Source organism: Equus caballus, chromosome 17, assembly GCF_041296265.1.
Source record: "Equus caballus isolate H_3958 breed thoroughbred chromosome 17, TB-T2T, whole genome shotgun sequence".
Lineage (NCBI taxonomy): Eukaryota > Metazoa > Chordata > Mammalia > Perissodactyla > Equidae > Equus > Equus caballus.
The window spans coordinates 44,374,303-44,395,876 of record NC_091700.1 but is presented as its reverse complement, the minus strand read 5'-3'; the positions used below and the strand labels follow the sequence as shown (position 1 = coordinate 44,395,876).

The 21,574-nt window shown below is 41.1% G+C and overlaps 1 protein-coding gene across 5 annotated transcripts in view; it reads right to left on the bottom strand.

Annotated features, from left to right (window-relative positions):
• HTR2A (5-hydroxytryptamine receptor 2A) overlaps window positions 1–21,327 on the bottom strand; it is a 57,597-nt gene extending 36,270 nt beyond the window's left edge. Inside the window, exons 1-3 of one of the 5 annotated variants that reach the window (XM_014732013.3) lie at window positions 20,716–21,327; window positions 19,544–20,279; window positions 16,379–16,579 (exon numbers count right to left, since the gene is read on the bottom strand). In XM_014732013.3, the coding sequence (XP_014587499.1) occupies window positions 16,379–16,579; window positions 19,544–19,955 (613 nt within the window). In that variant the 5' untranslated portion in view covers window positions 19,956–20,279; window positions 20,716–21,327. Of the gene's footprint in view, window positions 1–16,378; window positions 16,580–19,543; window positions 20,280–20,715 lie in introns of those variants that run through there. The other 4 variants (XM_014732014.3, XM_070239216.1, XM_070239217.1 and 1 more) reach the window with 4 other exon arrangements.
• Window positions 21,328–21,574: the final 247 nt, after the last annotated feature.

Sequence of the window (21,574 nt, the reverse complement as noted above, 5' to 3'; positions counted from 1 at the left end):
GTTCCCTGAGGAAAGGGCTTAGGGTGGGGAGTTCTGAAGGCCGTAACCAGGATGGAAGAGTCCTCCACTTCCCTGAGGAACATACTCTATCAACACTGTTCCTGTGATTGCTTTCACTTTTATGAGAAACGTAAACAGTCAAAAAATGAAACCTCATTAATATAATGAAAATATTTCTTGAATTAATAAGACTCTCTCCTGCTGAGTTTAAAGCACCTATTGAAAAAGACAAAAGTGTGACTTTTAGCTTTTGCCTACTTAGAATGTGAAATTCTTATGGTACATGTCTCTCATTCTTAGCTTCTATGACCAGCCTTGCCAAGCCTGTTTCTATGGAAACAGACATTAAATCTGTGGGAACACTGGAAAAGCTACTATAGAGATGTTCATCCAGAGTTTCATTTGCTGTACTTTGCCAGGTGAGGTCCCATCTGCAAAAAAGTGGGCACAGGTGGACATATTACTTTCAAGATGGCTTGCTATCAGGGATAAACTACAAGGGTCTGTCAGGAAACTGTTTCTCTCCCTCCTTTTATTTCCCTATCCCCTCCTCCCTTCTTTCTTGTTCATCATTTTATTCATTCAGTCAATCACCGGCATAATTGAGCTCCTAAATATGGTTAAATACATATTTTTTTTCTCCTATATGGGCCAGACTCTTTGATAGATGGCTTTAAGAGACAAACAAATCCACAGAGATACTGTCTTCAAGTCTATCTAGGGAGCATGTTTGTTAAAACAGAATGATAGAAGGGCAGGGTTGGTGTCTTTGCATCATGAGCATCCAACACATAATGGCTCAATATACATCTAAGGATGATGATACCTGAATAGAATACTTGGAGCCACAGTAGAATGCTGGTAGACTTTGTATAGGAAGGTGTTGGGTAGTTAGCATAGCTGAGAAACATAAAAGGGACCTCTCCTTTCCTTTAAATAGAGAAACCACAGGTACATGGTTTGTGGTACATCATGGGCATTTACCAGGGGTTCAGAAGCCAGTGCCTGAAATGGAAATGGACATAATTACCAGTACACCAAATGGACAATAAATGAGGACTATTCTTCCAGACAGGCTTGAGGTATCTTTCATCAGATGAAATAGTTTGAGTAAGCAACAGCCCTTACCAAACAGATGGGTTCACTACTGTATTAGAGAAGTAGAGAGCACCCCTGGGTAGACAGACCTCTGGTTTCTATGTCAACTGGGCGGTTTCCAAAGTTCCTACATCAAATGGATGAACTGGGTGGTTTCCTTGAATAAAATGCACAGTGGGAATTAACTTGGTCATGTTTTAACCATTTGAATGTAGCCTGTAAACATAGCCACTCATATAAACCTTTAAAATGGTCCGTTTGGGAGTTAAAAAGGAATAGGAATATGAAAAGGAATCACGATGAAGCCATACTGTAGAAAATAGGGAAATGCAGAAGACTAATTCACATTTTTGAAGACATTTTAAAAAACTAAGATAATGGCAAGCATTAGCTTATCATAAAGGTTCTTATGGGCACATTCTAATAGGAATTGAGCAAGAAGGTTCTATCCACCTCCACATCTCATCACAGCCAACAGTGCTAACTCTTGAAATCAAGCCTTAATTAAAAAAATGAACTAGAAATTAAATTTAGGAAGACTTTCTTAAGAGCTGACATATTTCATGACTCCTTGTGGCTAAAACAAAGGCTGTTTCTGTCAACTAAGCAAAGGCCCAGAATGCAGGGGAAAGTCAGAAATTGCACCTTCTGGAATTAAAATGAAGAAAGATTATAATAAAATGGAAGAATTTGTTCATCTGCATAAATCTTCATAAAGGTGACAATCTAGAAGACATGTTTGAAAATGTTCCTGACAAAAACATAACTCTGTGTTCATGTAAGATTCCAAAGTACCTCTCTAAAAGTCAGGTAGCAACTATAACATGACTGATGTAAGCAAGTGCTAATCTTGGAACTGCAATATTAATATATAATGGACTATTTTGATGACTGAGATGAAATACTGAAAAAGTCTGATAGTTAAGAAATTTTCAGCATTCTTTTAGTACTATCCAGGGGAAAGATGTTCTGATTCTAGCTAACTGTTGTTGCTTATTTAGAGATGGACATCCCTAGAGTGGAAAAGGGCAATTCATCAGTGTTAGAGTTATAAAAATATCCTTAAAGGATATCTAAGTTCATATATCTCAGTTCTTTGTTTATCAAGCTATATCATAATGTCTTTCTCCTGTATTCTCTCTTCTTAGAAAGTTCTGTCTCATTCCCCATCTTCGCAACTTACGTCCATCCTTCAAAGCTCAATACAAACGTCTCCATCTTCATGCAACCTTCCCTGATCCCTAACTCTGCTGAGTTCTTTGCATTTTTATTATATTGGCAAATTCTGTCTTCTGTTATAGCTAGCTCTTTCTCCATTTGACTGTAAGCTCTTTGCTCTGTACTTATATTTTGATTCATGTTGAAGTTTGAAAACATAAGCATCAAACCCTTTGCCAGATGCTAGCATATTCATTCAGTCCTCACTGTGTCTCTCATATGCTTGAACTGCCCTGGCCCACTGGGGACCCTCACTAATTTCATGTTGCTTTTTTATATGGCCTTCTGAGAGGATTGCCCTGTGAAGGAGTGTCACATGCAGATGAACAGATTCAGGAAAGTGGGTATATATTACCTATGTATTAAATAAGTCAGTTTATTGGAATTTGACTAATCTAGTCAACTTCCCAGAGTACGATTATCCCTGGATAAAGGGGGAAAAAATAGAAATCTAAACTTTCAAAGGTGATGCCTTGACTGTAGAATGTGGAAAGCCTACTAATGCCTAGCCGCAAAGGTGAGATCCTGCCTGGGAGCCTCAGGAGGCCTCTAGAAGACACACTACACCCCTTCTCATAACCACAAAACGACAACAAAACCACAGCCAATTTAATAGAAAACTACCCCGAGATGCTACATAGATTCTGACATGAGATAACCTGGTTTAGAGCAGGATGATTCCAGCACGCTTTTCAAATACACCTTACATCGCAAACCAAAGATCACCAACTGGTAGAGGGGGAAAGCACACCAAAATCTTTCTTACAGACTCTAGTTAGTCGTTTATAATAACTACAACATGGTTGGTATTAAGTAGAAAAATAAAAGTATAGTTTTATATAAATATTAGGTTCTCAAACTATGAGGAAAGCAATCTAAAAATAGCTTTTTGAAACCAAGCGCACAAGGAAATAAAAATTTCTTAAAGGTACTTTCAGTGCCAGACTCCAGAAACTAGGCACGTATGCATACAAAAATTAGGTGTTATCTATTACATAATTTGGGATTAAGATGAAGCATATTTGTTTTGTTTCTCATTTCTTGCTCTCTGGGTACTCATGATCTAGTGGGGGAATAAACAGGTTATTATAATGTGTGAAAAGATAAAATATGGAAAGTTTACGGAAGAGTCAAAGCAGGACAAGTACCTAATCCTTGGAGAGAAGAGAGAGTGAATGAAGAAGGCTTCCTGGAGGAAGTGATGCCAAAAGAAAAATAAAGCAGAAATTAGCCAGACAAGGAGATTAGAAGGCAGTTGAAGCAGAAAATACAAAAATGAAGGTGAAATGACATGGAAATTATAGACAATTTATTTTAGCTGGAGAATAAAATGTGAGACAAGATATGGTAGGAGATAGAGGTGTGGGCAGAAAACCATCCTTATGGAAGCCTCGTGTCTCTCATTTAAGGATCTATAATCTATTGGCAGCAAAGTCATTCAGGGTTTCCAACAGGAGAGTGATTTAATTAAACCTGTATTTCACGTGGTTGACTTCAATGACAGGTAGAGAATGACAGCAAAAAACCTGTGGACAAGAGAATGTTTGCAGTAGCACATAAGAGGTGAGGGCTGAATGGAAGGAGAAGACTGATTTACAAAATCACTGGCAAGTAAAAACCAAAGAAATGGTCAATGGCTTGGATGTGGACGTGAAGAAGGGAAGGAATCCTGGGTGTCTAGTGATTGAGTAGATATTAAGGCCATATTCTAAGATGGAGACTTCAGGAGGAGGCATGGCAGAGAAGGAGTACAGCTTTTAATCTGAGAAGACTGAGAGGTTCCTGAGGGACTTCTGGCTGGAAGTGTCTGTCAGACAGCTGGATGCAGGAGTCTGGTATACTGTGGGCTAGAATATAGATGGGTCAGTTCACCAGTGTTCCGCTAATAGTGGAATCCATGGAAATTAAAGACTCAGCAAAAGCAAGGAGAATAAAAAGTGAGAATGTGGAGAATGGGTCCCTAGAGAACACTACCATTTAAGGAATAAGAGAAAAAGAAGTCTACAAAAGCAACAGAAAGATCAGAGAGGGACGAGAAGGAGCAGAGGAAGGAGACAGTTTTGAAGAAGAGAAATCAACCCGCAGAATTAAATGCATAAAAGGATAGTAGATAAGCAGTGAGGGGTGTGTGTGTAGATTTGGTAGATCAATATAGTATCCAAGTACGTGTCTACACTACCTCACTCTTAAAATTCCGTTTAATGATTAAAAAATAAAACTCATTGGTAAAATAAATTATAACAACCCATGAGAGGAAAGAGTGTCATCTTGTTAGTATTTCACAAATGATGGAGGAGTCTTTGGAAGACAGACAGGAGATGGGGATCTGGTTTAGAGAGAAACAGAACTGGAAAGGGCCAAACAAGTACAAAACTGCAGCAAAGGTCAGCAGGGTTTGGAGGGAATAGCTTGAAATGCAAACAAAGTCAAAGGATATACAAGCAGAAGGGGACTGAGGGGCATTCTCAAAGGGCTGGAGTCTTGAGGGAGCTTTGCTTGGGAATGTTCACTCCCTCCTCTCCTGCTTATGCTCTGCATTGAACACTGACAGTGAGGTTCAAGGTCAGCATGGTGACCGGGTGCAGGTTGGGAGAGGCAGGGAGGGGTGAAGGGCAGCTTCACTTTGTATTCTCTGAGCTGTTTAACTTTCTCACTTTGAGAACGTATTCATGGTTGAGTACAGTATTAAAATAGAAATAAAGTCTTTTGGATTTGATTAGAAATCAGGAAGGCTTTGGTGACTTTGAGGAACAGTAAAAAGGAGGAAGGTCAAAGGAAAAGGAGGGAGCCGTGAAAGAGATGACAAAATGGATCAAACCAGGGTATAATCTTCACAGGGAACTAACATAAGTTGGAGAGGGATGAGGAGGAGTTGAGGAAGCTTCTAGGAACGATGGGAGGTAGAGACAAAGTACAGAAGAACATGGGTATTCTTGAAATTCTCATTTGGAACATTGGAAATTGAAAGTGGAATTGAGAAGTGGAAGTAAAAAAAGAAAGGGAATTATGCTTGATGACCTTTTCTTAGAGAAGAGATGGGATACAGATCTGCTCAGAGAATGGCAATCTGAGGTTGAGAAGAAGACTTAAGTAGGAAAAAGACTTGAAAAAGTCCACTAAGGACAAACCAAAGGATTGATGGTAATGATGAAAGTCCAGGCGAGGTTGGAAACCATGGATATGTGCTGCTGCCCAATTCAGTGTGCACCTTTCTCCAGCAGCTCTTGGTTACACAAGTGCAGCAACAGTAAAGACTGGTTGTCAGAGTGATCCAGGGTTGGGGTTTTGTTAGGCCAATGAAGGAGAAACTACTAGCACATGAAGAGTGCTGGCGAAAATACATCGATCAGATGATCTGCCATTAACTCCTGGCTTGGTACAGGTTCTTACCTTCTGGTCTGGAAGGGATGGATAGACTTAGAGAAAGTGGAAGCCTCTGTAGGCTGCAAGTTCCTGACATAGCCCAAGGGCAGGACATAGGTACTAATCCTCTGCTTTAAGTGGCCAGAGGCAATGAAAGTCCCAGTACTGTCTCTCCTCTTTCTTCTCATCCTTGAAAGAATGATGAGCCAAAGAGCAAAGACACTCACAGTCCACAAGGCAGCACAAATCAACACACTGACAAGGGATAAAGCATTTCTTCTTTATCACTGGATCATTTCTTAATTTGTCTCACCAGGTTCCAGTGGCCATGGAGAGTGTATGCTATTCAGTGCTGTTTTATTGAGCATGTTGTCCCCCAGCTATGCCTAGAGTCTGCCAAGCAGAGAGAAGTCAGCTGTCACTCTGGCAGACTCTGAGCTGCCCGGACCATTAAATGGTCTCTTATCCATCCGCAGGCATCCTGAAGAGCAACCAAAGACATGTCCTCCAACGGCACTGCCTTTCTGTGATGCTATGCTCCTAAGTGTTAGAAGAACCGGTTAGGTGGGGGAGATGTCCCTAAATTCTCCTGCACCTGTGGGCAGAATGGGACAGGATTGCTGCATCCAAGGGACAAGAGAAGGAGGTGAGCCAAATGGTGGGCCTGCAGAGCCCTTGTTTCAGGGCAGTGACAGCATGGCTGGCCACTTGGCAGCTCTCTGGTAGTGCAATACTCGAGAGAAGGGCAGCAGCCCCTCTCTATGTGGCTGTGAGCATCCCTGCTCCTGGACACTGGCCTACTCACCTTCAGGCTGGGGCGGTGCCCAGAGCTCCCTCCTGGACTTCTGAATGCCACCACATAGTGTAGCAGGGCAGAAAGAGGAAAAAGGAGAGCCAGTTTCACTTCACCAGGAGAGAAGTTGAGAAGACAGAGAAACTGAGGGAAAGGCAAACTAGACTAATTCTTCACAAGCTTTCTTTTGTACCACGGTAAGTGCTAACCCACGCTGTGATCTCCAGGCAGTGGGAGAGAGAACAGGTAACCCAGTTCCCTTCCTGTCCTGGTTGCTTGGTGATGAGTTTCTGAAACCCACTTCCTAGGCTGACTCCTGGCAATAAGGAGGTTGGGCATAAACCTGGTGGGTCCCAGAGGAGAGAACCCCAAGTGGCCTCCTTAGAGAGTTCGTTTCAGGCAGTGGGGCTGTGCCCCAGCAAAAAGGCCAACAGAACACCATCTGGCTTTGAGCCTATTTTATTAGCTGATTTATTTTGTATTTTTCCAAGCAGTTTTTTCAGAAGATACTGTATAATGGGAAAATTAAACATACATATTTCACTATCATTTCCTCTTGGACCTAAATGTGCATGCAATTATTTTAAACCCAAGTGCTAAAATTTCAGGTAGTTATATTTGTTTATATACATTCACTTCATTCCACGTAGAATTTCAGAATACTCACAAACATGCCAAAAAAAAAAGAAAAACAGGACCAAAAAAGTACACAGGTATGCCAGCCAAAAGATCTAGAAAGTTGATTTATAAAGTTACATACAATTCCAATAAAACAATTTTTTTCTGGAACTAGATAGAAGCTGATTTCAAACTCATATAAGGAAGAAAATGGTCAGGAAAATGGTCTAAAAAGCACTGAGGGAACACTAGATCTGAGAGATAATCAAAGCCATATTACATACCCTCAAATCAAAGTATGTTATAGGTGAATGAACAGACTGATCAAGAGAAAAGAAGTCCAGAAATAAACCCAAATATATGTGGGAAGTCAGTATGTGGTAAAGGTGGCATGTCAGATCCATGGGGAACCAAATGGCATAATAAGTAGCTGTGCAGAAAAAATAAAATGAAATCACAGATGAAATTCTAAATGGTTCAAAGACTTAAAGTATCAAACAAAACCATAAAAGTAATGGAAGAAAATGTGGGAGCATTCTGTTACAACTTTGTAGTGGCAAAGGCAATTTTAGCAAAGATTCAAAATTCAGAAGCTATTAAGGAGAAAAAAATTTATAAATAATAAATAAAAATACATGTGAAAAAACCACCACAAACAATGTCAAGTAACATTGGGAATACATAGGTAAATTGTAAAAAACAGACAAAAAGCTAGTTCCCCTAATTTATGTTAGGAAAAAAACCAAGAACCTTCAAGAACAGAGTTCAAATAATGTTGTGACCTTAACACTTAGGAGACAAACATATTTACTTGTTTAATCATTAAAACAACCTCATAATATGGGTACTGTTACTATCACCATTCATCGGGACTCTAAGGTGCAGAGAGCTTAAGTAACTTGCCCAAGGTTACACAGCTTTACCAGGGACAGCCAGATAATCTGGCTGGAGACTGTTTTGTTTAACCGCAAAGTTCTACGGCAAAAACTAGGAACAGCCAAACATAAAAAACAAAATATAAATTTGCTTATACACTTGAAAAGACACTCAAAATCCTACATAATAAAATAGAAATTAAAACTACAGTGAGATATATCATTTTCACCGTCCCTCAAAGCTGCTTTATTGGTCTGCATTGTCTAGGCAGATGAGGTTTTTGATTTGTCTGAAGCGGGGAGGTTGGACCCGGGTGACCTAAGCATTCAGTTTAGGATTCTCTACATGGTGTCAGTTTGGGAAAGCAAAGGTCTTTTCTCCTATTACAAAAGTAATAATGCAGAAAACATGTGGTCATGTTTAGCCTTTAGGAAAAAATGATATCTACCTTTATATACGTTTTTTCCTGATATATACCTTTATAAAGGCAGTTGGGGAATAAAACGGCATCTATTTTCTTTTCTCAGATGGCATTAGCAAGGCAATCATCATGAGGAAAGGGTTTGCTTATTTTATATATTGTGGTGAAGTCACGGTTACCTCTGATCAAGGGACTTGGGTTTATAAACGGAAAATGAAATCCACTGAGAATCCCAGGATCATTCTTAATCTAACACTTCAATCTTTGCTGTCATCACTTCTTTACTCACAGAAGCTCACAAATGGAAAGTGCAATTGATTTGTAATTATGTTCATTTCCCTCTGAATTCGATGGCAGCCTTGGCAAAAGTAAAATGACTGAGCTGGTAGCAGTAAGCAGGGAGAAAGAAACAGCCAATCTCAGAAATATCTAGAGCGAGAAAACTTGAGTAATCTATGATGTGGTTATCAAGGTTGCCATTTGTTAGATTCTAGAGAATTTCGAAGGCCAGCCACCATCTCCATGAAGCCTTTGCTCCCATGACACAGGTGCAACTGTTTCATTCCTGATCATCCAAAACTCTATATCATCATAATATTTGTGACAAGACTATACAGAAGTATATAAGGGAAAATATAACAATCCTGCCATTCTAATTTCACCTTCTTGACAAGTGTGAAGTCTTTCAACAGTTGCTTAGTGCTACTATACATATCTTCATATATTATTACTACTGTAATTATTTTAGCAGAATTTGGCTCAGCCCAAAATTTGCTTTTTCCACTTGACATTATGGACATTCCTCCAGTTGAATATCAACCCCAACTCAATATTTTTAAGAGCTGCAAAATATTCTGTAAGATAGATAAAAATAACACATTCAACTCTAACCCAACCTGCTATTCTCTGAAATTGCTGCATTAAAGATTCTTATATGTGCTTTTGTTTTTCTGTAGAACAGATTCTCTCAAGTGGGATTAGCGGGCCAAACTTTAACAACTTATGCTAGATTGTCCAAGAACAAACAATTCACATTCACACAAACAGGACATAAGAGTTTGTGGGACACCATATCCAAAACAGCACTGGGTGTTTTCACTTATTTTAAATTTGCCAATCACAAGGGTAAAAATGGTATTGTTTTAAATTACATTTCCATGACTGTTAAAGAGGCTGTGCATTTTTTTAAGAGCTTTATTGTCCACTCCAAGTTATGTTTCTGTAAATTGCCTGTTCATATAGTTATTTCTTTCCCTATGGGATTGACAGTCTTTTTGTTTTTTACCAAAATGTAGGTGCTCTTTGTGTGTTAAGGTACCAACCCTTGGTCTGTTGTTCATATACATTGAAATATTTTTTGACCTTGCTTATATTTTAGCCATATAAAACTTGCTATTTCTCATGTAGGCAGCTATGTCTATATCTTTATGATTTCTGCATTTTTTGACTTGCTTAAAAAGATCTACTGCACCACTGGATTATTTTAAAATTATAGAAAAAGCTATGAATTTGGACTCAGGGTGAATGAGGAAATAAAACATTTAGTGTAATTATTATTTATTTTAGATATATTCATAGAAATATCAGTGTAATGATGACTAATTGGGAGGGGACTGTAATCATGAGAAGAAAGGAAAAGCCAAGGAGAAATTCAAACTAACTGGCATAGGGTGAAGGAAATGAAGAAGACATTGTACAAGTCGGCAAACATATGAAATGGGTAAAAAAAGATGAATTATTACAAAGAAAAATATATGACAGATATAAGATGGGAGGAAGAAAGTCAATTATGTCAACTGTCACAGTAAATGCAGACAGCCTGAATTTCATTATCAAAAGGCAGAGACTGTCAGATTTGGTTTCAAATCCATCTGTAAGTTACTTGTGAAAATATTCATAAAGGAACAAAGATATTAAACATGAAGAGATGAGAAAAGATACACTGGAGAGATTCAAACAAGGAAGAGGAGGTACGGTAATATCATCAGAGCAGAATTCAAGGACCAAACCTTGTCTCAGGGGCTCAGAGACATCAAAAATTTGAGTTAGGGCTACCAAAGCAGGACTTAACTTTCTGGAGTGAAAGGAAGAGCAAAAATGTAAGGTAACAGTGCAAGCCTCCTTTTCCTTCAAGGCATTTACCAATTTGTTGGAGGGACGGACTGAGAGGCTGAGGAATGAAAGAGTTAGCAGCAGACTTACCACGCTGCTGAGGAGACAAAAATTGGAGATCAGAACTCTTCAAAATGAAGACACCTCGGGCTTCCATCTGAGGTCATGATGGAGTACACCCTAGGGGTAAGGGTAAACTAAGAGCAGCCCAGAGCATCCAAAAACCTAGCCTAAAGCAAACTCAATCCCTGACTGGAGTAAGGGGGCTATTCTAACCGTCTGCTAAAGCTAGAGAGCGCCTCTCTGAAGAAAACATCAGCGCATGCACAAATTCTTTTACAGTGTCCAGTATTCAATAAAAAATTACCAGGCAGATCAACTGACAAAACTAAGAGGAAAAAGACCCCAGAAAATAGAAATTCCCAGGTAATTCATATAGGCAGATGCCTGTGAGTCATATTTAAGAAAGTAGATGCAAACATGAAGAATTATTACAGAGAACTGGAATCTATAAAAAGAATCAAGTGGGAATTCTGAAACTAAAATACAGTAACATTAAGAATATAATACATGGGTGTAGCAGCAAATTACAAGTAGCTGGTGAGAAGCTTAATAATCCCAAAGAAGAAAAGTCAGTAAAACTAGCCAGACTAAGAGGAGGAGGGGCCAGCCCGGTGGCACAGTGGTTAAGTTCAGTGCGCTCCACTTCGGTGGCCCAGGTTTGCAGCTTTAGATCCCAGGTGTGGACCTACACCACTCATCAAGCCAAGCTGTGGCAGCAACCCACATATAAAGTGGAGGGAGGTTGGCATAGATGTAAGCTCAGGGCCAATCTTCCTCACCAAAAAAAAAGGAAAGTGAAAAATGTAGGAAAGTGTTTGAGTCATAAACATGGGTAAAAATTCTACCATACATGAAATTGGAGTCTCAGAAGTGAGGAGTTGGGGAGGAGAGAATGGGGTAGGAGGCATACTGGAAAAGATAACAGCCAAGAGTTTTCTTAAACTGACAAAAAGGCATTGAACCACAAATTTAAGAATCCATACAAACACTATGCAGGATAAAACCAAAATTAACCCACATCTGGGCACATCACAGTAAGATTCCTAAAACACGAAGACAAAAAAATCCCATAGCAGCAAAGGAAGGTAACAGGCGATGGCTTCTAAGGAATGACAATAAGTCTGACAGCTGAGTTCTCCAAAGAAACAAATAAAAAAATAGAGGCTAGAAACTTTGGAATGTCACCTATAAATTGCTTAAAAAATTACTGCCAACCTTGAGTTATATACTGAGCACAAATATGTTTAAAAATGAAGGCAAAATAAAGATGTATAGAATAACAGAAGCTGAAAGAAAACTTATGATACTCCAAAAGAAATCCTTTAGGAGTTAAGACTATATAAACCCAGTCAGAATCATGGAAATGACAAAAGCAGTAAACAGTGAAAGAAAGGGTCAGTATATGGGAAATAAATACTGAGTAAATAAAACATTTATGACAAAAACATACATAGAACTAGAAAATAGGAAAAATAATACAAAAGACAACAGAGGGGCAAATGGAGTTAAAATATTCTAAAGTTTTTGCATTATCCAAGAAGTGACACAAGTAATGATTTGGATTAGACTGTATTAGGCCAAAAATGAATGTGGAGGTTTTTCTTTCTTTCTTTCTTTCCTTTTTAATTTTTTTGGTGAGGAAGATTGGCCCTGAGTTAACATCTGTGCCAGTCTTCCTCTATTTTGCACATGGGATGCTGCCACAGTGTGGCTTGATCTTGATGAGTAGTGTGTAGGTCTCCACCTGGGATCTGAAGCAGTGAACCCCAGGCCACCAAAGCAGAATGTGCAAACTTAACCACTACACCACCCGGCTGGCCCCAAAATTAATGTTTTCATCACTAAGGATTTAAAAGAATGAATATAACAAGCTTATAAAGGAGAATAATGAATTAACAATTGTTGATTAGTCCAAAAGAAGGTAAGAATGGAGAGAAACTGGAATATAAAATAAATGGACAATAGGAAGAAATTCATAAGAAGGTAAACCCAAATATGAGGTACATTAAATGTAAATAGACTAAGTATTCCAATTAAAAGACAGAGTGACTAGGGGTCAGCCCTGTGGCCAAGTAGTTAAGTTCATGTGCTCCACTTTGGTGGCGCAGGGTTTTGTCGGTTTGGATCTGGGTGCAGACATGGCACTGCTCATCAGGCCATGCTGAGGCAGTGCCCCATGTAGCACAACCAGAAGGACCCACAACTAGACTATACAACTATATAGTGGGGGGCTTTGGGGAGAAGAAGAAGGAAAAAAAAGAAGATTGGTAACAGATGTTAGCTCAGGTGCAAATCTTTAAAAAAAAATACAGAGTGACTGTATAAAAACAAAACTTTATATGCTGTGTACAAGTAATACATACTTTTTTTTTTTTGAGGAAGATTAGCCCTGAGCTAACATCCGCTGCCAATCCTCCTCTTTTTGCTGAGGAAGACTGGTCCTGAGCTAACATCCGTGTCCATCTTCACCTACATTATATGTGGGATGCTGCCACAGCATGGCTTGATAAGCAGTGCATAGGTTCAGGCCTGGGATCCAAATGGGTGAACCCAGGGCCGCTGAAGTGGAACACACTAACTTAACTAGTATGCTACTGGGCTGGCCCCCTACAAGCAATATATTCTAAGTATATAGTCAGAAGTTTGACAGTAATAGGATGGGATAAGATATATCGAGAATATGATAACCAAAGGAAAAGTGGCATAGCTATCCTAATATCAAATAAAGTAGACTTTAAGGCAAGAAGCATTACATTTAGTAATGATAAAATAATCCATATGAAAGAGAACAGCTTAAACTTTGTATCCAGCTAATAACCCAAGATAGAAAATTATTAAATAATAACTATTGAAAAGCTTAGCAATGTAATTAAAGATACCATTTGAAAAGGCACCAGGGCGAGAGCAATTTAGAACTGTTTTACACAACCTTTAAAGAATATTCCTACTTAAGTATTTCAAGACCATAGGGAAAAAACAGAAATGTCCCAAATTGATTTGGTGAAACTATAAAAAGAAACCTTGTAAGAATGATAAACCCAAGTCAGCCTAACAAAGAAATCCAAGTCCAATTTTATTTATAAATTTATTCTAGGAATGCAAGGGTAGTTCAATATTTGGAAATCTATCAAAGCTAAATATATTAATAATTTTTTTTAAAGATTTTATTTTTTACTTTTTCTCCCCAAAGCCCCCCGGTACATAGTTGTATATTCTTCGTTGTGGGTCCTTCTAGTTGTGGCATGTGGGACACTGCCTCAGTGTGGTTTGATGAGCAGTGCCATGTCCGCGCCCAGGATTCGAACTAACGAAACACTGGGCCGCCTGCAGCGGAGCGCGCGAACTTAACCACTCGGCCACGGGGCCAGCCCCCTAAGTATATTAATACATTGAAGGGGAAAACTATGATCATGTCAATGGATGCTGCAAAAGCTTTAATCATTGGGAGAAGAAAACATGTTAGACCATCAACAAAAATAAATTCCAACTGGACTAAGGATCTAAATGTAAAAACAATGAACAAAAGCAACAATAGGAATGGAGACACTAGAAGAAAATTCAGGAGAATTTATGCTAAACCCCTACAGGCCCTTCAGTAGAACTGACTTTTTTTTTTTTTTTTTTTTTTACTTTTCCCAAATGCCCCCGTCCTTGGCCATACATCTCACAGACTTGTGGAATAGAGCCTATATAACATTTGCTTTTCTTATGTTTACTTCTCTGCCTTCCTCTCCACATTGTAAGAGATCTCTAAGTGCATATTTAATTTATTGCAGTATATTCAGTGGCAAGCACATAGTATTCATGCAATAAAAGTTTGTTGACCCACGGATGGATGATGAACCCTAAGCACCCCTACAACCGTTCCAGCCTGCCTGCCTCCTGGGGCGATATTTGGAAGGATCAAGAGGCAGATTCCTATTGGGAAGTAGAAGGGGCATGGGCTTTGGAGGCAAAACTGACCCAAGTTGACTCCTGATTATGAGCTATGTCATCTCATCCAATTTCTCTGCAGCTTATTTTTTGTAAGGTGCTTTGTACACTACTGGGTCTGTGGCTGTTGCTCAGAAATTGGCCCTCACTACTAGTGGTGGTATTAAGCTTGGTGAAGATGGGGGAGTTGGTATGCCTGAAGATGGGCAAAAGATGGGTGACCCTCCCAGCCTTGGTCTCACCACTGGAACTGTGTACAGAGTAAAACTAGAGTAAATCTGACAATAGTTTTGCTCGTTTCCTTTGCGTTATTCTTGCCCCTCCCTTGATAATTGCAACTCCCTCTTAGACAGTCTGTCTCAGTCCTCCACCCTGGCTGCACCTTAGAATCACGTGGCCTTACCATGGACCAGTGAAAGAAATCAGCATGCTCCCAGGAGTTTCTATATGCAGTGGTGGTTGAGATCACTAGTCCTTCGTTCTCTTGCTCCCAGTAGAATGAAGCCAAGATTACACAGGCTTAGAAACCACAAGCACTTTTTCGGAGCAAAAACCCTTTCCTAGGGCGGGAGGTACATTCAGCAGTAAGAGGAAGGCTTGGTGCTGGAGGTTTGCAGTCTTAGCCCGCCGCTAGCTGGAGAGGCGACCCAGCAAGCCATAAACCCCCTCTCTGCCCCGCTTCCCTAATCCGTCAAACACACACAGTAAGATCTTCTGTTTTGTCTACCTCAGACTGAAATGTGAAGTTTAACATGGAAAAGAAGACTTTTCAAAATTTTGAAAGTCAGACAAATGTCACTTGTGTTCCCATCATCATCAGACTAAATCTTTGCTGTGCTGAGGTCGACTTTGCACAGGCTATTTCACTTTTTGAACCCCAGTTTTCTCACCTATAACATGGAGCTACCTGCCCTGCAGATTACACATTAGCCAGCAAGGCAAACAATAAGAATGAAAAACACAAGATATTATATTGTTTGCTCTGGTTAATTTGCATCTTTATTATTACAAAGCTGTGGGTAGACTCACACATGTCCTTGATTTTAAGCCTGCCATCACATCCCAGAGTCTCTCATGTTAGTGGATGCTGGCACCCACGTGGCTATAGGCAGGTGCAGCATTTCTGTCTGAAAAGCTTTGCAACTTTAAAACAAATCTTGGGGAATCTTTGGTTACAAACTAAGCCTGCTGAGGTGACAGGTGCAACTCACTTGGCTGCCTGGGAGCTGCCCCTTTAGGTTCCATTACCTGGGCTCTCCTGACTGTTAGGTGTGTGACAGACGACCAACACTGGTGACAGATGAATGCATGCAATTGACCTAAGCAAATCAGGTTGAAATCCTCTGGTATGTGGTGTCACAACAGGAGGAAGTGTTACAGAGGCGCTGGGAAGGCTGAAACGCTTTGCCCCTGAGCAAGTCCTGCCACCTTCCCCTGTCCTCACCTTTTCCCTCTGAGTTACAGCACCTGGTACCTTCTCCAGCCCCCAGAAGCTTGTATTCTCTAGTATTGGGCTCTATGTTCTATACCAACCACAAGTCCAGTGATTATAAATGTTGAGGTCTCTGGAAAACTCAACAGTGAGAGTAGTGAATTTGAAAGCGTAAGATGGGGGAAATATTTTGGGAGGTGGCCACAGCACAGTTATTCCTAATTTTGGCTCTACTGCTGTATACATTCTTACCTGTGCAAAGCAATGTGAACTTACGTTCTCAGCCAATGACATTAACAGATTTTTCTTTCCTAAAGCAAATCTGCTAATTACTATGTCGTAAAATATCTTGAAACAAACAATAGATTCAGCATGTCAGGTTTCAATGCAACAAAACAGAACAAGGCCCCCTGGAAGGCATGAACTGTCATTTCAAATGAGACCCACTTACCTACTGATATGGTCCAAACAGCAATTATTTTCAGAAATGCCCTGGTTCTGGAGTTGAAGCGGCTGTGATGGATGGGGTTCTGGATGGCGACGTAGCGGTCCAGCGAGATGGCGCAGAGGTGCATGATGGAGGCCGTGGAGAAGAGCACATCCAGGTAAATCCAGATGGCGCAGAGCTTGCTGGGCAGAGGCCACCGGTAACCTACGATGGAGAAAATGCAGAAGGTTAACATCAGTCATTGGCCTTGTGCTCTCTCTGGTGTGTGGCATTGACCCTGCTACAACAGTTTCCATCCTGGGGAAAGGCACAGGGGGCAGCAAAGGGCAAGACGAGATATTTTCAATATTTCAAAAACAGCCTAATAGCAACTGTACTTAACCATCGTAAGATCGCACTGGCTGATGAACACAAGGTTTGATGTTTCTTGTGGCTGGAATTATGCCCATGTGCTGTGGTAACTCAAGTTGTCTGTCTTTAGGATTTCTTTCACTCTATCTCTTTTGCCTAACAATCTACCTTTTTTTTTTAATGACAAGTCATAAGTTATGATGTATTTTGGGATCTTCTATTGAAGCACCTCTTACAGTGTACTGTTGTTATTTATCCACATATCTTTCATGTATCGTAGCTTCCCTGAGGTTATAGGTCCACCTCAGTCTATTATTTAAGTGCTCAGTCTCGCACTGCAATAACATTTAATACTTTCTCAATAAATCCTATTGGTGTGAATGAATAAATAATTAAAAATCCAGATTGACATTCCCAGTTTGTAAAAATGAAAACAACTACCTAATAATGCTTTGGGGGTTGAACTCAAATGTGAGGTGTGTGGGGAAAAAATAAAGACAGTGGTGAAGAAAAGCATGGTATTGTCCTGAGAACTGTTTCAGGGCAGTGGTTCTCAAACTTTGGGGAGTGGGAGAATCTCCCAGGTGACTTCTTATAATGGGACTGCCGGCCCCCATCTCCAGAGGTTGATTCCGTATGTCTGCAGAGGAGCAGGAGAATTTGCATTTCTGACAAGTTCCCAGGAGGTGCCTGTGCTGTTGGTGCTGCTGGTTCAGGGCCCACACTTTGGCAACTGCTGTTTGGGGCAGTGGTTCTTACCCCTGGCTGCGCGTTAGAATCAGCTGGAGGGCTTTAGAGAAAGTCCTGATGCCCAGGAGGGTGGGCGGAGGTGGGCACCAAACGTTAAAGGATTTCAAAGCTCTCCAGATGATTCCACTGTGAGAGGCAGTGGAGGAGGTCACCTGCTGTATTAGGAAGTTAGGGTATGCCTTATGGACATAAGCAAAGTGTCTCGTTTTTGTTTGTTTTGGAGGGGGATCAAATACTTAAAGCTTAACTAGTTTTTATGATAGTATAAGCAGTGGCATTAGATCTGTGTGCAAACGAGAAGAAAAACTATACAGACCTCCTTATCTTCACAATATTGCAGACCCACAAAGCTGAACAAAGTTTCCATTCGGAAACATAGGCATATTCTCTCTACCAAAATGCCGCCTCATATATTTAGGAAAGCAAAGTGTGCGGGATACAAGCCTAACTTAGTGCTTTTCACTCTGATTATTTGCAAAGAGCTTGAGCTAAAACGAGAGGAGAGCTTCTTCCTTAGCAGCGCCCTGGGGGGAAGCCACGCTCTGCCTGGTTGGAACTGATGTTGGCCCTCAGGAGAGTTTTTTCTGCAAGGAGGCAGCCACCGGCCTTAGCCTGGGCTTCCGGCGGGGAGAAGGAGGGGGCGCTTCCTCGCCGGGATGAGTCTGGGAGGACCAGTCCTCCAAGAGGCGCAACTCTGGCCGGGAACCTGCTGCGCTAGGGGCGGCCGCCGCCAGGGGGCGCCGTTGCACCCGAGCGGGAGGCGCCGGCCAGGTCCCAGCTTCTGAAGCCGACCGGCGCGTGCCTGCCTTACACCAGCAGCTTGGGGTCGCCCCCACCCTCCCGCCGTGGTTTTGGTTTCCAGACGCGTTGTGGGACAGTCATCCCCCACTGCTGGAGTTTACTTTGGAGGGGGGCGGGGTTGTAGGAAGTGACAGCGTCTCCCGATTGACTGGGAAATGACAGGCGAATTTAATGAAATCATCTGGGTGTGACCTTCAGTCAAGCGGGGGCGGGCCTTGCTAAGAGCCTTATTGCCTAGGTGCAAACCCACGCCTGCTCTCCGTTGCTCACCTCCTTCCTCCTTCACGCTCCTCAGGGCTGGGTTGATATTTTTTTAGCCCCTAAGACCTGGCCAGAAAATCCCCTCTAAAAGACAGCGTTCATAACCAGTTTCTAGCCCTGGGTGAGTGCTGATGTGCCTGTCAGCGGTCTCAATATTCTCTCTTTTTAAAAGGAGAAATCTGGATGTATTACTCATAACTTGGAAAGAATATCACATTCTGCTTCCCGCTGAAGCCGTCCCAGTGTTTGCTGACTTGCTGAGAGGTTTGACTCTTTCAAACTCTGCTGAGAAGAAAGCAAGATTAGTCTCTTTCTGTTTTCCACCCTCCTCCAAACCAGACCGGAGGAGTTTATGCATATGCATTTTTAAAGTCTTGAGGGTATAATTCAAAGGCACACTTCCAAATTAGCTTCTCTGGGCAGGGAACAATTAAAATTGGTGTAATTCATTTATTCTAATGGAGACTCTGCATATTTTAACACTAAACCCAATGCATCATTGATGTTCTCTCTGCAAATGTTTCAAAAGGTAATTGGGAAGGTTTTACCACTCCATTCGAAGTGCTGAAAACTGTGTAACAAAGATAAAACTGTTCTGACCTGAAGACTGGAACATTTGGGAATACAAAGGAGTGAAAATCGAGTGGATTCAGAATGACAGATAAATTATTGCTTTATGACTGGGTTGGGGCATTTATAATCATTTCTGCATAAGATGTACACGTTTTAAAGCGCAACACTTCATAATTCTCTCTCTTCATAAAATGTGCGTGTTTCGAAGTACAAAACTCTCCAATGATCAAAGATACTAGGTTGTCTGATTTTTTAATATGTGAAACCCCATCTTAAGAGCAAAATTTAAGTAATTGGTGTAACATGGTAGATCCCATCTATAAACAAAGCCTTGTGTTTAGTTTGTCACCTGAGCCCCTGCTCATCAGCTACTGACATGCACATGCCCTTTATTACTAGTGTGGGTACAGCTTGGGAACGAATGCCACTCACCATATAGGATGGTTAACATGGACACGGGCATGACAAGGAAACCCAGCAGCATATCAGCTATGGCAAGTGACATCAGGAAATAGTTGGTGGCGTTCTGCAGCTTTTTCTCTAGGGACACTGCCATGATGACGAGTATGTTTCCAGCAATGGTTAGAATGATCACTACAGTTGTCAACAAAGCAGACCAGTTTTTTTCCTGGAGATGAAGTAAGGAGAGGCATGGTGGGGACAGACAGCCCTCACAGGAAAGGTTGGTTCGATTTTCCGAGTCCACTGTCCAGTTAAATGCATCTGAAGTGTTTGTGTCTCCGGAGTGAAAGTTGCTGTTGTAGAGCCTTGTGTCATCATTTAATTGCATTAAGGAGTTCGTGGTTGAGCTCAAAGAAGTGTTTTCTTCACAAAGAATATCCATTTCGGAGCCAGCACTTGTAGCAGATGAAGTCTAGAGAAACTAACAAGTTATAGGCTCTGCTCACCATCCATCTTTGTGTCCCCACACTCTGTCACACTGAAGCTGGTGTACAGGCTGGGCTCCTTTAGTTGGCTTTTTTCCTCCCATTATTATAGTAGTACATAAAGAAGTGTAATGGCTCTTTCTGTTTTCTTCCTTCACAATTTTAGTAGTCCTCTGTTCGGTTTTAGTTTTTTCTCTAAAGCAAGGTCAGAAAAGCAGAATGAACTTGCAACATAGAGGTTGTAGAATTTTGAGCATTCAGGGAGAAAGATGTGATCCTGGCTAAAAAAGAAAAGTTTTGTGACTACTAGGAATCTCCTGGAGCTCTATCTCATTCTGTTGGTTATGTTTGTCCCACTAGTTCAGCCACAGCAGTATTAAAATAGCATGCAATCCAAAACAGCGGGGCTGCATGCATCCTACATTCAGAAAGTCAATTAAAAATACATCCACTGTTAGTGCCGTACTAATCGGATGTACTTTGGGTTATAGTTCTCAGTCAGTCTTAGGCTGAATTGCCGCAGCTGCTGTCAGGAATTTCAGCTTGTATTACATTGCTTAGTTAATAAAAGAAAAACAAAGTCTTAGAGATTAGCAGACAACTTTACACACTAGAAATTCTTGTAAAAATGATTACATTTTGGCCAAGTGTGATTCCAAGCCCGAGAGAAAATTACACAGCAATAAAATACAGCAGCATGAGAAAACAAGAACTTACATTTGTCTTCAGGGTCCACATGTTAAACACAATTTGCTGTTCTGTGACCCGCTGCATCTCTCAGGGTAATGAAGCTGGTGTAGAGTGCCTTCTCCTGGAGCTTCCACCAGCATAATATGATAGTAATTTGATTTCTGTTTTGCTGATTTCAAAACCTGCATGTTAAGAGTCGAGCCAGTTCCAGCACTGCGAGGTCCGTGTTGGCTTCCTCTGCCCCTACTCAGCCGGGTGACTCCCTCCCTGTGTGGCTCGCCTCAGCCAGGCACACGTTTAGAAATCATTCATGAGCCCCTCTCAAAGTCACACAAAAGAGATCGCGCAGGAAAGTAGGAAGAGCCGCCTGCACCAAGGGACGCGTGGTTTCCACGGGGATGGACTCGCTCTCTGGCTGCCTCGTTCACTTCGTCAGACCTCCCTCTCTCTGTATGTCATAAACTGCAAGGTGGCAGCAGTGGGGAGGGGGGACCAAACAGGCATTTTTCCTCTTTTTGCTACATGTGAACGTTGGGAAGTTTTCTTTTGTTTTAAAAGGAGAGAAACTGGTGAAATTGCCTTTTTTACAGATTCCTAAGGCAGGTAAGCCACACTGTGATATTTTGTAGGGTGAAGGGTGAAGAGAGATCGTAAATACAGCTAGAAAATGGTATATTCTGGGAGCACTGTAAGCATGCAGCGCTCCCATCCAGAGCCTCAGGCGCTTCTGTCTAAAGTGGAATTACTGACGTCCGCGATGTGGGCTCAGAGTGGCCAAGCGGATTTTTGGTGATAACTCTAAACAACTAGTACTTTTATTTATTATTAAATAATACACTATTCAATTAGCTTATTTTCTTCAGGAGAAATATACCACCTAGAAGTA